Source organism: Pimephales promelas, chromosome 16 (genome assembly GCF_988280905.1).
Source record: "Pimephales promelas chromosome 16, fPimPro1.hap1.1, whole genome shotgun sequence".
Lineage (NCBI taxonomy): Eukaryota > Metazoa > Chordata > Actinopteri > Cypriniformes > Leuciscidae > Pimephales > Pimephales promelas.
In genome coordinates, this window is record NC_142784.1 from 25,699,752 (window position 1) to 25,717,783 (window position 18,032).

The window sequence follows — 18,032 nt, forward strand, 5'->3', positions numbered from 1 at the left end:
AAGTTATTCATTACCAAAATTTGAACAAGTGGGAATATTCAGCTAAACTCCCAATTTCTGAAAGGTGACGCATATGGGTCATTTCATAACAAGCAGTTGTTTTCCAAGCCAGAACCACACCATTGAATTGTAACCATTTTAATATTACTTTTTTAAGAGATTGTTTGTATTGTTTATTTTCATTGTATGTTTATTCAATCCAGTAATACAGAACAGACAAAAACAACAAAAGTTTGGGGCAACAAAGGTTAAGTAAATAATTTTACGAGACCACATGAATATCAAATGCGTATCTACACCACGAATGTCATTTCTCGTGGCATTTACTACGCCAAAAAATGGGGGGATGGGGTGGGAGTTCGTGCGTATTATACGCCATAAAGTGCGTATCATATGCACGCGAAAAACGCGTACCATATACACGCAAATAAATGTTTTGGGCGTATAAATGGCACGAGCTTTCATGAGATCGGACTCGACAAAGTCCTATTACCCCAGATGGCAGTGTATGTCCTGTGTTGGTTTGGTTTGTATTATTTCTATAAATGTTTGTTTCTCATTATTTGCTAACTCTATTTTAGTCTGAGGTGCACATTAGACTGATAAAAACACCAAGATATTTATTTATTTATTTTCTTTATTTGGAATTTATATAAATTATTAGTTTTATCCTCACTTGCAAAACTAACCTTCTGGGTTCACGTCAGCATGGTTTCCGGGGATGGGTGTTCTAGGACGTGCGGCCTTCCTGTTCCTCATTTTATGCCATCCCAAAGAATTCTGGGTAGTGTAGGCATAGTCCATTTCTCAATAGGAGCAGGGGGGTTATTGTTTCATGTTTTATTGTGTTTATGCTTATTGTAAGTAGAAATGTATTTGTATTACTTGTATAATTAAGGTTAATGTATATTTTGAATATTATTTTCATTTCAGTGTAGTTAATTACTATGTATGTGAACATTATTTAAATTCCTAGTACTGTCAAATTGTTGACCCTTTTGGTATAAAGGAATGTATTTTTCCCTGTTAAAGCAGTTCTGGGGCCTATGAAGCCGGATTAGGTGGCTAGCCCGATATGTTTCAGTTTAGTTTGTGCCAACCCTGGGTTTTAGGTACCATGAAATTGGTTTGGCTTTTAGCAGTGTTCATCGCCATAGTAACTTACACTCCACGGCTAACCTGGTCCGGGGCAGGTTATGTTCCAGGTAAGAGGTTGCAAACCGAACTTGGACCAATCAGCTGTGAGCAAAGTGACACATGTATGACACGATAAAGTCACTCCACAGCAAATCATTTTAAAAGACAAAATCATGGCTTTTAGTAAATAAATTTGTATGATTTAGAAATTATTTCTGTAATTATTATATCCTTTAACAATCTAATTTAAGTTCATCAATTATTATTACGCAGATTTTAAAAGAATACGTATATATAAAGGCAATATAAATACGCTTTAGAATCAATAAATGAAGCTATCAAATGACTATGTGAGCTTAAATGTTCATTTCTCTCTATACCTTTATCAAATAAACTAACTTCACAACTTTTTCTTGCACTGATATATAGCGAGACTTTCTTTTAGTTGTCCTCTTTCATAGACAGCTATTTTCTTCTTGCTGTGTAAATTTGTTTAAATTCTTAATATTTTAATACTTTTATTTAATACATGAAAGTATCGCGAGAAATTAATTTAAATGAGTTTTGAATGAGTTTCACTCTTTCTCAGCATGTGATTGGCTGTTCGCTACTGATGTCACACCTAAACTCCTTAACTCAGGATCAAAGCCTGAGTTGACAGAGAAAGTTGATGATCAGCATCATGGTACCAACAAAGCCTGGTTGGATTGGTTTGGTTTTGTCAACTCGAAACTAGTCCTGCAACCCTGAGTTTGTTCAACTACCATCATGGTACAGGCCCCTGGTGAGGGACCTCCGTGAGGAGGGTCACCTTCAGTGTTTTTGTTTATGTTATTTTTGATTTTATATAATTTATTTGGAAGTCAATAAAGATTTCACTGTCTTCAAGCAGTGTCTCCTGCCTTTGCTCTGGTCATGTCTTCACAATGATTAACTACACAAGAACCAATAAGTAACATGATGTTAACAATCTAGAAACTAGTAACTAACAAGAAACTCTGTTTAACAAACTAGTATGTAATGCACAGATGAAAGTGGTACTTCCTACTTCGATGGGAATGAATTATTTGGATCTGTATTGTAAAGTGAAGATCATTGGAACTAATGACTCAAGTGTTAATACATGGTCTAGTCATGTTTTGTGCAACCAAACACAAAAGTCCTTTCAAGCGTTTGAGATTTTTGGTAAACTTTAGTAGAACTTTAGTATACTTTTAGAAAATTTCTTTAGAAGTTTTGTAACACTTTAGTCATTAGTTAGTTCTCATGATCTTCACTTTATGAATACAGATCCAAATAATAAAAAATCCCCATAGAACTACTAATACTTGTGACATTAGTTAGTTCCAACGATCTTCACTTTATAATACGGATCCAAATAATTAGTAAATCCCATAGAAGTATGAAGTACCACTTTCATCTGTGCACTATTACTTACTGGTTTGTTAATCAAAGTTTCTTCTCGTGATTCTTACAGTAGTTACTAATGAAAAGCCAATAAAGTGTAGAATCTTCTCACTCATATATATATATATATATATATATATATATATATATATATATTAGGAGACATATATAAAAAATTACAATTATTCAGTTGATAGATAGACAGCATAGGCCAATTATTAACAGCGTTCCCAAATCTATTACAAATTGATAATGTAAACAACCTTGTGTATTGTTTGCAGTAGTTAAAATGTCAATAAAGTGCTATAGTCATTTGTCCTGCATTGTTTATTGATTAGTTTTGCGTGAAATATGAACATTTTCAGTAGTTCTCTGGGAAGCATCTAAAAAAATAGTAGCTATTGATTCTTACATCTGTGCGCTAGGCTATTACTTACTAGTTTGTTAATCAGAGTCTCTTGTTAGTTAATAATAGTAACTATTGTTAAGATTGTGTTACTCATTGGTTCTTGTTATTCATTAACGACGGAACCGTATTCTAAAGTGTTACCAATTTAACCTTTTAATCTCAACCACACAAATATTAATGAACATTTACATTATTATCGAGAGGTTGAACAATCTAAGCAGATCTGTTTATTGTAAAACCAAATGCAAACTTATAAGAAAGGACTATACAAATAAAATACAGCCAAAATATAGTCATGTTGTACAATTCATAATTCACATGTGCAGTTTTAGGTAATTTAATTACAGAATATTTGGTGATTTTGGTGTTTTCCTACATTGTTAAATTTTAAATTTATTTTGTAACAATTGCATCACCACGAAGCTGCTGTGCCATGGCTGCCTTATTAAGGATATGTGCTGAACTGTCAAAATTGTGCGTGAGTGTGTGTGTGTGATTGTGTGGTCCTGGTAAACCCTGTGTTATGGGGTCACAGATGTTATCCCCACAAAGATGGCAATGTACAAAATCAATTTTTTTTGGTCCCCATGAGTATCACATATGGTGGCTGTAATGAAGTGCACAAAGAATGACGTGCACAAAGAATAGAAAAAAACACAATAATTTAATAATATTAGATCCATTATGTAAAACACTGGGGAATCACAGGGAACCAAAATAGCACAACCACACTAAACATCAACAGCAACATTGAACTGAGGAAATAGAGGGCATAAATACACAGGGAGTAATGAGGTAACTAAATGAACAACAGGTGAACATAATCAGTAACTAAGGGAAGAAACTTGCACATACTAGCAAACTAGGTCAACTTACAATGACAGAGAACACAGGCAAACAGAAACAGGGAAAACAGAACCAGAACAAAAGGTAAGTAAACAGAACAGAACAAACAAGACAATACAGGACAAGTTGTGGGAGGGAGGAGCCATGGTGACTGATGACATCAGGGGAGGGACTGACTGAGACAAAGCCGATGGAAACCCAGGTGAAGATGGAGAGCTGATGGGACCATACAACACTGAAAGTCCAGGCGACCAAGTAGGACCAAGCTAGAGCCAGAGGGAAAGCAGAGTCCGATGGAGCTAAAGGGGTGGAGGGTGAAGGCGCAGCTGGAGACCCGGAAGTCCGTGGCATAAGTAGAGCGACGTCTGACCTGGAGGGATGAGGGAGCCTAGTGGAGACACAAGGGCTATGGTCCCAGGTGGAGCTGAGGGAGGAAGGAGCCGAGGTGGAGTGATGGGCTTGGAGGCTGGAGGCGGAGCCATGGGATCCTTGTGCTGAGGAGGAGCTGGAGACAGGAAGGGCCGAGGCGAATCCAGGGAGCAGAATGGAGTCAGAGGAGGAGCAGATGGGAAACAGTGGAGGGGTAAGGGGGAGTGGAGGGGTAAATTCATATAACACTAACTATGACGCAAAGAATTATACTTGGACTGCTCTTTTGTAATCAAGCAGGCATCTAAAATCATTTGGACCTCGCAGATTCCGGATTGTAATTTTTTCAACCAATCACATGGCAGTTGTTTCAATGAATTTAAGGGTTTGGTCTTGTTCAAGACAATCTCCTGAACTCCAAACTGAATGTCAGAATGGGAAAGAAAGGTGATTTAAGCAATTTTGAGCGTGGCATGGTTGTTGGAGCCAGATGGGCTGGTCTGAGTATTTCACAATCTGCTCAGTTATACTGTGATTTTCACGCACAACCATTTCTAGGGTTTACAAAGAATGGTGTGAAAAGGGAAAAACATCCAGTATGCGGCAGTCCTGGTGACGGAAATACCTTGTTGATGCTAGAGGTCAGAGGAGAATGGGCTGACTGATTCAAGCTGATAGAAGATCAACTTTGACTGAAATAACCACTTGTTACAACCGAGGTATGGAGCAAAGCATTTGTGAAGCCACAACACACAACATTGAGGCGGATGGGCTCCCCACCGGGTACCACTCATCTCCACTAAAAATAGGAAAAAGAAGCTACAATTAGCAAGAGCTCACCAAAATTGAACAGTTGTAGACTGGAAAAATGTTGCCTGGTCTGATGAGTCTCGATTTCTGTTGAAAGGCCCCTTAGTGCCAATTGGGCATCGTTTAAATGCCACGGCCTACCTGAGAATTGTTTCTGACCATGTCCATCCCTTTATGGTAGGGGTTCTCAAACTTGGTCCTGGAGGGCCACTGTCCTGCAGAGTTTAGCTCCAACCCTGATCAAACAAACCTGAGCAAGCTAATTATGGTCTTCGGGATCACTAGAAACTCACAGGTAGGTGTGTTTGATCAGTGTTGGCGCTGAACTCTGCAGGACAGTGGCCCTCCAGGACCAAGTTTGAAAACCCCTGCTTAATGGCCACCATGTACCCATCCTCTCAAGGCTACTTCCAGCAGGATAATGCACCATGTCACAAAGCTTGAATCATTTCAAATTGGTTTCTTGAACATGCCAATGAGTTAACTGTACTAAAATGGCCTCAACCCAGATCTCAACCCAATAGAGCATCTTTGGGATGTGGTGGAATGGGAGCTTCGTGCCCTGGATGTGCATCCCACAAATCTCCATCAACTGCAAGATGCTATCCTATCAATATGGGCCAACATTTCAAAAGAATGCTTTCAGCACCTTGATGAATCAATGCCACGTAGAATTAAGGAAGTTCTGAAGGCAAAGGGGGGTCAAACACAATTAGTATGGTGTTTCTAATCCTTTAGGTGAGTGTGTAACCACTTGTACATGTAAAAAGGCAAACCGAAACTAAACAATTAAAACTAAATAAAAACAGCTCCTAACAGTGACCCTTAACATGTGAGCCTTTTTTTTACCTAAGATAAATTTCCAGCACTGGTTGATTTGAATACAGTTTGTGCAGTATAAAAACCATTCTCTGTGGAATGTCACAATAAAACATGAAAACCCAAACGTACGTACGTGCATACGTGCATGCGTGTTTGTGTGTGTCAGGTTTGTATTAGGATAATAAAAGGATAGTAAAACACAAAATCACCTTATGGGGACCAGACCAGATTCTTTGTCTCCCTAATCAAACACACCTGATTCAACTCATCAGCTGATGAGTTGAATCAGGTGTGTTTGATAAGGGAGACAAAGAATCGGGCCGTTTCTCAATATGCCTTCTTGTCTGTACTTGTGTTCTTGTGGACTTGTAAAACGCCATCAGTCGCGGGCCAAGTACTGTCCCAATACACAAGTTTGCATTTAGGCAAGAACGGTTAAAAATCCTGGATGTGTTCTTGACACTCCCATTTTATCGAGGATGCATCGGTTGGTAACTTGTGTGAACTTGACGGCAGAAATATCCCATAATTCATTTCGGCATTCGCGGAAGGAGCGGGAAGCAGAGAGAGACAGGTCAAAAGTTACCTGAATATTACCGAATATTACCAGCGTTTTTTCCCGACGTTGGCTAGTGATGTACACAAACAAACAACAGAAGCAGAATTAAAATGAGACAGGCGTTGCTTTATTGTTATGAATATACATTATTGTAGTGTAGGTAGAGTAATCCCTAAAGCCTAGTTCACACTACATGATTTTAAAATGTCTGCGAGGTGTCTGCGAGCTGTCTTTGGTGCGTTGTTGGCTCTTTCACACTAACGGATTGGCGAGCGTTAATCATCCGCTAATCGCCCGCGATTCGCACGCGATAACACCGACTTGTCGGCGACTCAACGATTTGCAAATCGGGCTTAAATCGGGCTTAAAATCACGTAGTGTGAACTAGGCTTTAGGCTTGGGCGATAAAGCCTGGCTGTATAATAATTCTCGTTATGTTTGGGCACTGCAGACGGCGTCTGTGCGAGGGTACTATTGCGCAATTCCAGCAAGAACACATCGTCTCAAACTGTCAGCAGCGTTCTGTGTGCTCGTCACCTCGTGAGTTCGTTCTTCCAAGAACAAATAGCAAGAGCTTTCTTCCCAAGAACTCAAGTCCGGTCTTTGCATTCTTGGTTTTGAGAAATGGCCTCGGTCTTTGTCAGGTGACGTCACACTCGCGAAAAACGAAGTGCATTATGGGCGTAGCCGCCATTTGTAAGGTATCGGTGCTGGGGTATTCCGTTGTTGGAGAATTGTTTTTTTCATTATTTTTTTTTTCAAACTAAACCATCCTTAACATAACACTATCATCATCATCAATACAGCAAACCTGTCTTTGCTGTTACTAACTTTACAGAATTTATTTACATTCGTAAAGAAGGATACTTGGTGAAATGTCCGCGGGCTTTAAGAGATGTATAATTTTTAAATTGTTCACTGGGAACGTTATATGCGCTTATACCATAAACAAGATAGTTGACAAAGCCCAAATATGAGGATGAGAAAGCAATGCGGGATCAGCACTCCAGCTTACTGCAGTCAGCTGAGCTCATATATGGATCTATGTTCTGAATGGATGACAATTTCTCCAAAAAACGGTACCTGCCATATTTATCGAGTTTATTGCATTAAGGCGTTTTCTCAGTTTTCTTTTGCTTCTGCAGTTTTGCGAGTTATTTACTTGTTATCTCTACTCTCGTAATCTCTTCAGTGCTCACATTAGCAATACCTCAAAAATGGCGCCGCGATGACGTCACACACAACAAACCAACGTGTCTGACAAAGACTGATATACGCACAGTGTTGGTGTGCCGCCAGGAACAGGGTTGGGAAACACTGGACTAGAGCACTCTCTGCAGTTGTGAAAGTCAAACGTGAATGTGTACATTTAAAATGCAAATAACATTTTTTATGAACTTCAATATCCATTTCAAACAACATTGTTTTGTCTTCTAGTTTTTGAAGGAAAGCTAATTGATTAAGCTTAACAGCTTAATGCTGAATGGGTGTGGAAAGTCATTCTGAATAGATTCTTAAGGATTCAGCAAATAATGGAAAACAAGTAAAGCTCAGAGAACCAGAGCTTCACATAGACCTCGCACCTGTCAGCTGTCATCTGTTGAAAAGTGACAACAAAGAGCTGTCAAACACACTCTTACCTCACCTTTGTTTTGTATGCCTGAACACTGTCAAAGAACAGTGGCAATCCCTGTACCTTTGCTGCATTTTTGTTTTGCATTTTACACGTCAAATGCAAAAAGTAGTCTTTTTAAATTTTCAAAAGTTAAAAATTATTGTATTGCACTTTTTATTATAAAAAATAAAACATAATCAGTGTTCATTATACACAACTTAAATGCACTTAATAACAGCCTATTATGTATAATTATAAATTACCCTAAACCAAACCCTAACCTAATTATGTTGTTAATTAATATTACTCAGTATATAATTAAACAAAAAGTAAATAAAACATAAATTATTTGAGTACAGAAATCAGATGGAACAGGGTAACTTTCACCATTTGAACTTAACGAATGAGCATTAGGTTACTGTTGATATATCTCTAATTCAGATAAAATAATAAGTAGCCTACAGTAAATGATTGTAAATTAGTATGAATATGAATATAGGGGGAAAAATGCCTCCTGAGTCGAGTTTTTGAGAGCATGACGTACTAGAATTTCCTTGTTTTACAGCAATTATAGAACACTCCATAATTGATTAAGATTAGTACAATAAACATTTAGAGTACACTTTTGTAATTCAAAAGGAGGGGTAAAAATGTATGTCTGTAAATGGCTCCTTCCAGTGGCAACTATGAAAGTGGATCAAGTGTTATTTAGAGGTCAATATTTAAAAAATAGGGGTTTTACCTTTATATATAAAGCTAAAAGACAAAAATAAAAAATGAACCTGGCGACATTTTTTTGGCCACTCATTTGGCTTGGTATATAGATTTTGTCTGTACAAAGTCAGACTTCCATACTAAATAAAATAGCGTGATGGCAGTTGTCTGATCTGATTAAATAAAATAATCCATCTTTGATTTGTGTCTGTTATCACTGTAAACAGCAATAACCAAACTATTATCATTTTAAACCCCATATTTTCTAAATCAAACTCTTCAAAATACAGTAAATCCTATGGAAAACAGACCACACTCCCACAGCGCTTTCAGGTCTCAAAATCTCACAGACTGATTACTCAGCCTTGATTTAAACGCTATTTTAAACAGAGAAAAATTCTCATAATTTTCCACTAATTACAGATATAAGAGTATAACTGGCACCTTAGCAACAGAATTTCTTACAACCCATGTGTGCATTTCTAATGTTACCCCAGATAGAACATAAAACATTAATGGGGGCAGGATTCTTTGCAAGCTGGTGATGAAATTATGGTGTAACCTTTATCAATGTACCAGAGTCTTCATGGCAGCGGAGCAAGGATGGATATCACAAAACAGCTATTCTTACTGCAAATGTTGTTATGATGACAAATCACAAAGAATAAAATAAAATAAGAAATGGGAAAAGTTGCTAAAAAAAAAAAAAAAAAAAAAAAAAAAAGATAGATTTTCCTCTGACAAATGTGAAAGGCACTACAGTGGAGTGTCATTGATAGATGTGGGCATCAGAGAATGACCTCGTTCTCCTTTAGAAAACACATGATTATATAATGCATATTTTACAATATACAATACATATTCAACATACTAATAACCTTTATCCATATGCATATACAGATACAGATTAATCATCCATTGCAATAAAAAATATTGTAAAATTGAAGATGATCTAAAAACCTTGAAGAGGGTGAGAAAAGCAGACAGAGAGAACAGTATTCATTTTGACTTGGCAACAGGACAAGAGGAGGTTCAGTCAGTTATATTAGTTTCACACAGCGAGAAGTGTGCAATGAATCCAAGCATGAGGTCGTATCTGAGTTTTAAGGTAATGGAGTAATACTGAAATGTCAGATATGCGATCTAAAAAATTCATGCTTTAGAAATTTACAAATCTTTCACCACTTAAAGATTAGTTTAACTAAATTTAATGCAGATAATAATGCATCAGAATACCATAACCATCTATTTTTGTCTTTATTGGAAACTGTGACAGTGGAAATGAATTAAGGAGAATGGGGCTACTTTATGGGGAGATACTTTTTACAGTGAATATTTCTTAAGCCGAGTTTATTTCTATATAGACACAAACCTCACAGTCGCAAAAACCTTTCCACCGGTAATAGCCAAGAAAAAAAAGTTTATTATACATGATGCAAGTTGTTACAGTAAAACCTGCAATATATAAGAAGATTTTCAATAAAATGTGCAGTAAAACAATTATGAAATGCAAAATGCTTGAAAGACATTTTTAAAGGAAACAAATACTACCACTATACAAATATACAAATATACACTACCAAGTTTGAGGTAAGTAAGATTTTGTAATAATTTTGCAAGATGCCTCTTATGCTCTTCAACTCTGCCTATATTTGATCAAAAATCATATTGTGAAATATTATTACACTTCTTTTTTTTCTATCTTGAATATATTTCAAAATGTAATTTATTCCTATGATGAAAAAGCTGAATTTTCAGCATTATTACTCCAGTCTTCAGTGTCACATGATCCTTCAGAAATCATTTTAATATGCTGATTTACTGCTGTAACAATTCTTCTCAATTTTGTTTCTAATATTTTTGTGGACACCATGATAATTTTTTCAGGATTCTTTAATAATGATGATCAATGAAAAGCATTTATTTGAAATAATTATCACTTTACAAATATTCAATTTAATGCATCCTTGCTCGATAAACATTAATTTATTTCTTAAAAATGTAGCTTAAAATCTTACTGACCCCACCATACTTCGCCTATTGATTTAAAATAAAGGTGACAACTTGCCCCAACCAGACACATTTGCCCTAAGAAGAGTTCTGTTAAAATCTGCCTTTATTTTATATAGTTGTCTGAATGTAACTCCTACAGAATAAATAAAATATTATAATTTTAGTTTGGAGGGAAGATTTCATTCACACACAAACTCAATCTTGAGACTGTTTTGATGTTCAAAACCAACATACAAAACCACAGCTAGAGCAACACATAGCCTACTTGTAATTGGACTAGTGAATCAAAATCCTGTTGTTACTGAGATACAGCCTGTGTGACAACTTCTCAGTGTGACAACTAGCCCCGGTCACAGAAATGGAAGTGTGGTGCAAATCAAAACAAGCTAATGAGTGTTTTTACAGCAAAAGTCTTGACTTTTTTTCTCCTTTGCAAACAATGGTCTTAAAGATGAAACCTCATTATGCATGTCCAAAGCATAAACGCATCAGGACAAATGTGGCAACAAAGTTTCAACTCGGGCAACATTCCAGCAGGTCTGATGCAACAGGGCTGCAACAAGAGTTACATCTCCATAGTGTAATATAGTGTCCTTCCTCGTCGCATGTGGTTAAATAGTGCTTTACAAGGTTCTCTGTGCTTCGATTTTGTGCTTAGATATACACCCAGTCTGGTTTTGTCCAACTGGACCCACTAAAATATCATCAGGATTTACTTACCCTGTACATTTGGGAAGGAAATACAGCTATAAAACGCGTATGCTCACTTTCTTCGCGGTCAAGAGGGAAATCGCATAGCTCTACTGACTAATTTGTGGACTCGAGGCTGAAGTTCAGATTGAACTTGTCCCGTTGAATTCGAATTGGACTTTACGCTGAGGGGCGAGGCGGCGGATGGATACAAATACGTGTGATGCGGTTACTGTTTGGTTTGACGTGATACTCCTCTGTTCTCCAAAACTTTTGAACGATTTATCGTGTAACCGATCAGTCTCGACATCAAATGAAGAAGAGTGAGACAATGTTCTGCTAAATTGAAAACGTGAGCATCTCCACTGCGGTTTCCTGCGCTCACAGAAGCTCTTCAGACCTGACCACATCAACACGATGGAGTAAGTGTCAACTTCCATTCAGACTTTTATATGAGCTACAACTTCCTGTGACAGTGTATATCTCACTTTAACTAGTTTTCAGAGTTTCTGAACTAGAGAATAACCCGCAAAAATCTATAGAGATGAGTTTTCCTCATGACATTTGTGACAGCTTTGTTTGAAGTTGCGTTTAAAAATGCAGAAATTGCTTAACTTATTATTATTACATATTTTCTGTACTGCTCACTAGCTTCTTTTTGAACAATATTGTGTAAGGCTCTATTTTCAGGCACTTTTGATGTTTCTGAGTGGATTTATAAATCGTAATATCTGTTTTATATTTTAAAATTAAGTTTTCATTTCTACAGTATAAACATGCATTTGAATTTTAAACTGAAAAATAAAATCATTATGAAATGAATATTTTAATTAAAAGACTTTACTTACTTTTGCCTTCTTTTTTACATTTGGCACTGATCCTGACTAGAGGCATCATATTACAACTCTAGCTAAAGGTCATTTTCATTATGTTTAGATTTTATTATTATTATTCAAATTATTAGAAAATATTGCACTTCTTATCAATTCAGTCAATTCAACTTAAATATATTTTTTTAAATGAATCATTTTCATGATAATCTATGAAAAAAAATGAAATGTTTGAGTTAGTTTTTATTCAAAATTTTTGACACTTGGAAAACTGAATTAAGTGCTTTTTACATGTTTTTTTTATCTATTTATTTTTATACAGGTTTCAGTTTTTCACATCTCTTTCCTGTATGAGGCATTTGTTCGATTCCCATGCGTTGTACGCAATTCACCATTTCAATCGAAATTGTGGCGGCATTGATTATTCCCAGGAATACTCCCCTCATTTGCACAGTCGGCTTAAGAGCTCCCTCTTTCCTACTGGCTAACGAAGGCCAATCATAGGCGGAGGGAGGAGCCTGCACAGACGGAGGACTAAATTGGTAAGCAGTACGGCACTTTTATTTTGTCCGATTGTTGGTGGGAACCGCACTGCAGCGTATGTGTTAATGGCGTACAGTAAGTAAAGCAAATATTTTGGTGATCCACATCGTTTCATCTTTTTTTTTTTATCGCTACTTGCCTGATGTAGATATGCGTAGTTCAGTGTTATATTTCCAACCATGCATATGCTGAGATATTCCATCTGTATTTTGAAATAATGCTTGTTTTTCTCAACAGATTGGATGACAAAAACTTTTGACACTTACCCAAACTCATCTTCCACAGAATCCTCTCCTGGTTCCTCTATCCCACCCTCACCTCTGGAGCATGACGTCCAAATGCCCTCTGACTTGGAGGTTATGACCACTCTTCTTAAAGAAGAACTGGCTCAACTGGAGGATTATTACCTGTACGAATCGACACCTATGAAATTGGAAAAATGGCAAAAGTGTGACAAAAGCCTACAAGCTATGGCCACGCAGTCATACTATCAGTTACCCTGCGCTTCGTACAATGTTAACCAGCCTGAAACAAACCCCAGGCTGCTGTCCCTGGGGACTGGAGAGCTGGACCTACGAGGCTTCTGCGGGGGCTCTATGAGCCGACCGAAAATGTCTAGACCCAGCCCCTACAGCTACATTCGGACACACTGCAATAGCCAAAGAATATCAGCGAACGGATGTAAAGACGTGGAGGTGTTTGAGAAAGAAACGTGGACTTTCAAAGGGACTCATTCAGGTTACGCAGAGTTGGCTTTTGACCAGTGCTCTGTCGACAAATCCTTCGCAAAGAGCCACGGCAGCGCAAAGAAGGTTCGAGAATGTGCTTTACTGTTGAAGGAAGAAGAGAAAAGTTGCTTCACGGAAGACGTGTTTTACCGAGCGGAGATGATGAGAAGTTATGATCTCGGTGGGTCCCTGGAGCCCCACCACAGGAGAGAGGGCCAGAGCCACGGGATGAAGATGCTCGGCCATGACGGGATCGCCATGCCGATTTTGCAGTGCGCCGAGAACGAGAGCTGTCCGCCGTATAAACAATCCGACGTAGCCGAGTGTTACTTTCATCAGATCACTGCCAATTTAGAGCCATATCACGGCTACATGAACGAAATCGATCAGCCGATTAGAACTGGGGCTGTTGATATCCAGAACAATGACTACTTGCACCATGAATGCCTTGGGGATCAAAGCTTTGAATGTCTGTCCGGTGACAGTGTTGAGTCCTCTTTGGAGTTGCCCGTCCAGAAGCCACTGCAAAGGTCACGGGAAAGTCAGTGTGTGTTTAAACCAGATGTTAAAGTAGGTTCTTTGGAGAGAAACCATGGAGAACGCAAGCAAAAGAAGAGAGACCAGAACAAGTCTGCTGCCCACAGGTACTGTAGCCATTTTCATTTTTTTTTTTTTTTTAATCTGGGGAGGACAAATAATAATAAAGTTGTCACCTTGGCCAGTTAGTCAAATGAAAGCGCTAGAATATTGCATGAGCTAACAAAAAGAAGTCAATTAAGAAAGCATGTTTGTTGTTGTGGATCATACGAGCAGAAAAGCTGAACCATGCTATTTTATTCCACAAATGTTGCCATAAAAACAATAGGTACCGTCAGCGTAAGAGGGCGGAGCAGGACTGTTTGGAGGAGGAGCTTCATGGTTTGGAAGGGCGGAACAGAGAACTTCGGGACAAAGCAGAATCTGTAGAGAGAGAGATTCAGTATGTGAAAGATCTCCTGATTGAAGTCTACAAGGCTCGCAGTCAGCGCTTAAAAGAGGATTCCAGTGCCTAAACCTCTGTCTCTTACCAGCATTTCACTTATACCAGGCTCTGACAGCATGTTTTTATGCTCCGAATAGTTAGTGAACCTCAAGAGCTCATGTATTAACATGGTTTTGTTTTTCCAAAGCGAAAGCCGCATGGTTTCATGGAACTGAGAGCATAATATCTGAAGCACTGTGACGATAGCCTTGAATACATTCTAATGACATTGCTTGGGATTTGAATTTACAGCGATATATTTAATGAAAAGCTGCCCATCAAGATTTCACATGGGACATTACATTGTTTTAGTGTACAAAATAATAATGTTCTGTACAGGCTTGCTCCGTTCTTTATTTATCATGAAATGTCATGCTTACTCAACAGCACAACCTAATGAGAAATTGTAATAATGTAGCGACATGGTCGGAATTCTTACTAATATTGTAATAATGCAAAGCACTGCAATGTAAAATGTCACTAATTTTTTGTTGTCTGCCCTTTTTTGCTTTATAATTTCATGTATTTCCTTATATTTCTCCTTTATTTGTGAAATATCTCATGTAATTATATATAGAATACAGGAGAAATAATGCGTTTGCAATGTTATTTAAATTGCTTTAAAATATATTTTAAACCAAGGTTTATAGTATATTAATGACTGTTTTTGTTTGTTTTTTGGCTCAGGTATGGAATGCATGTCTAATACATCGAAAAGCATGTTGGGTTACAATTTATTGCATGACCCAAAATAAGAAATGAATGCTTTTGTGCATTATGACAATAATGTCAAATTTTTATTTTGCCCATTTGTTTTATTCTCATTAACATAGTGCTTTAAAAATGTGCTTTTTTAAAAATAATGTTTAATCAGTATGAGATATAGATTGTTTTAATGCAGGTTTGCGGAAAACAATCACTGTCATTTGATACAGGACTTTAAAATTCAGAAGAATTTGAATGAATTCAACATTTTTGAACAGATGCACATTACTACAGTAGTATACTGTGCCTCTGAAAACCGACAAGCGTAGCAAATCTGAATGCATTCATTTCTGCAGGTTCTAATGTGTTTCAGAATCTACCGACACTTGATTAATAAATACAAATTATATTGTGCAGTAATTCTTATTTTTGGTTGATTAAAATGTCAATAAATGATTCTTAGATATTTTGATGAATATTGTGATGAATAATTATTTTGCTTGTTTACACGTGCTGATATAAATTAATATGTATGCTGATAAATGTTCAAAGAAAAAGAACAGTATATCAGCAAATAAACATCACTGAAAATAAAACATTTCAGTATTTTTTCCAAGCAACTAAAAGACAAATATAATGATGGATGAAAATACACAAGAAACGACCAAAAACATGTTTTTCAAAACATTTTATACTTTTTAAAATACAAACGTATATTTTACAGCTGTTCAACTAACATATTTACATTTCTTTAGCATGTATTTGAAATGAAAAGCTTTTGGAATAAAGGATTAAAAAAACGTACGATGATAAATTCGGCAGTCCACCTTTTCCTCTTTATTAGTGTTACCTAGCTTTATTGACATTTATTGTGTTTTTTATTCTCATTAAATAGGCCTGGTTTTATTTATTATTATTTACATTTTCAATATTCAGGCTGATGTGCATACAATATTTTTTGTTGTTGTTGTTTGTTTGTTTTAGAGCAGAAAATTGACAGCAAATTGAAACGCTGTATTCTTTTAACAAGCTTTTCATTATTAGGCTACAATAACCCATTATAATTATGAGTTCACCATAAGCTTATTGCACATTAGACGCGTAGCTGGTTGTAATGTGTAATGTGTCCTCACGATGGCATCAAAGGAATAAACTAGACGGCAGGAAACGGGGTTCCTGTTCTGTTTGGTGAGTCAAAGAAACCGTGCCGGTTTATTTTCAGTCTAGAGATCACAGCATTCAGAAGCAAGTGCCGAATGTGCGCCAGATTTGACCCGGACTCTGTTGCTATCTGGGCTGTTTTAGCCTACAATTGTTTATGAACAACATTGGCTATAGTTAAAGGGAAAATTATGTGACCCCGTCATTTACCATGGATATCTGCATAAATTGCTCCTAATTTGATCTGATCTCATAAACATCAAGCAGATAACTTATTTTTTCTTTTTTTCATATTACATGATTGTAAGTCACTAGTCTAATAACATCCAAAAGCTAATCTGGATTTCAGAGCCGATCGACCTCCCTGGGGACCTAAGCAAAATTCTGTGGGGCCCTCCTACTGACCCATGACCATGTAAACCAGTCACACTTGACACCCCAGTGCTCCTACAATCCTCCCTCCTTAAACTATTAGGCCTACTAACGAAAATGTAATAGACATTGTTAGGCTACTAGAAAAAGTACATTCTTAATATCAAGAATTCACATTTTAAATAGTAGCCTAGCCTATACAAAATTATTGATATCAAATTTGCATCGTGTAAATGAATAAAAGCTCAAATGGCTTGGCATAGCATGTCCTCTGTTTTACATGATAAAAGCAATAGGCTACTTGACTCTTGGTGGTTATTATTTACTGAGGGATTTGCATACATATTGCCCAGCCAAACAACATTTTAAATGCAACAGCCTATAACTAAATCAATACAATAGTCAATGTATACCTACGTTGCTTTTTTGCAGAGTTGTAACTAACCTATAGTAGACAACTACTAGATAATGTCATATTGTAGGCCACAGATCCCCACATATGTTTTGCTGGAAAGTGCGCGTTTCATTTCGTGGTGCACGCGAATGTTAAAGCGCGAGGCGGCCGGTGTTCTGACTGTAATAGGTTTATCTTTTCCGAGCTGCAGTGTATTAACATACACAGTTGTTTGATATTGTTTATCAAACATAATAAAAAAAGTTGTATTTCACTCTCTCTCTCTCTCTTTTTTTTTTTTTTTTTGTCAGGCAAAGTCAGAACACCGCCCTGGAACTAGTGCCCGCCATTAGCAAACAGGCTACATAGACAGACTAGTGAAAAACGCACATCAACTTAACTTTACTGTTCTTTGCTGACATCAAACTTGGAGAGGAGAGAACACACGTTTCTGTCTTTTCGTGACCAGAGGGATAGTTCCGCTTCATCGATGACGAATCATCGAAACTTGATTGACGCGCTTTGACACGAGGGGGAGGCGGGGTCCTACGCAAACGCGCGCACGTGTGTGTGTGTGTGTGTGTGTGTGTGTGTGTGTGTGTGTGTGTGTGTGTATGAATATGATTAAAGTTGGGGCAAGTTTACTGTAGGCCTTTATCTTCTTTTCTTTTCCAAGTTATTTTACGTATGGATGGTGCAATTTCATCCTGTTGGCTACACAACGATATCATATCATATCTAAATATATTATTATTTAGTAGTTCTTATTGTGGTGCAATCCTCCCTTGCTTGTTTGAAGCAAAGTGTTAAAAAGTCTCTGGTATAACCAAACAAAAGAGAGGGAGAGGAATAATTCCAAACACATTTTTGATTGATATTTTGACACT

The 18,032-nt window shown here is 37.2% G+C and overlaps 1 protein-coding gene across 3 annotated transcripts; it reads left to right on the plus strand.

The window, feature by feature from the left end:
• Window positions 1-11,292: 11,292 nt before the first annotated feature.
• On the plus strand, window positions 11,293-15,694 carry atf5b (activating transcription factor 5b). 3 transcript variants are annotated; one of them, XM_089121329.1, is made up of 4 exons: window positions 11,293-11,813; window positions 12,544-12,839; window positions 13,002-14,136; window positions 14,358-15,694. In XM_089121329.1, the coding sequence occupies exons 2-4, from the start codon at window positions 12,830-12,832 to the stop codon at window positions 14,542-14,544; spliced, it is 1,332 nt and encodes a 443-aa protein (XP_088977455.1). In that variant the 5' UTR covers window positions 11,293-11,813; window positions 12,544-12,829; the 3' UTR covers window positions 14,545-15,694. The 3 variants fall into 3 exon arrangements, with proteins under 3 accessions (XP_088977455.1, XP_039526936.1, XP_088977456.1); XM_039671002.2 differs by having other exon boundaries at window positions 11,294-11,813; window positions 12,544-12,763; XM_089121330.1 differs by having other exon boundaries at window positions 11,294-11,813; window positions 12,544-12,763; window positions 13,050-14,136.
• Window positions 15,695-18,032: the final 2,338 nt, after the last annotated feature.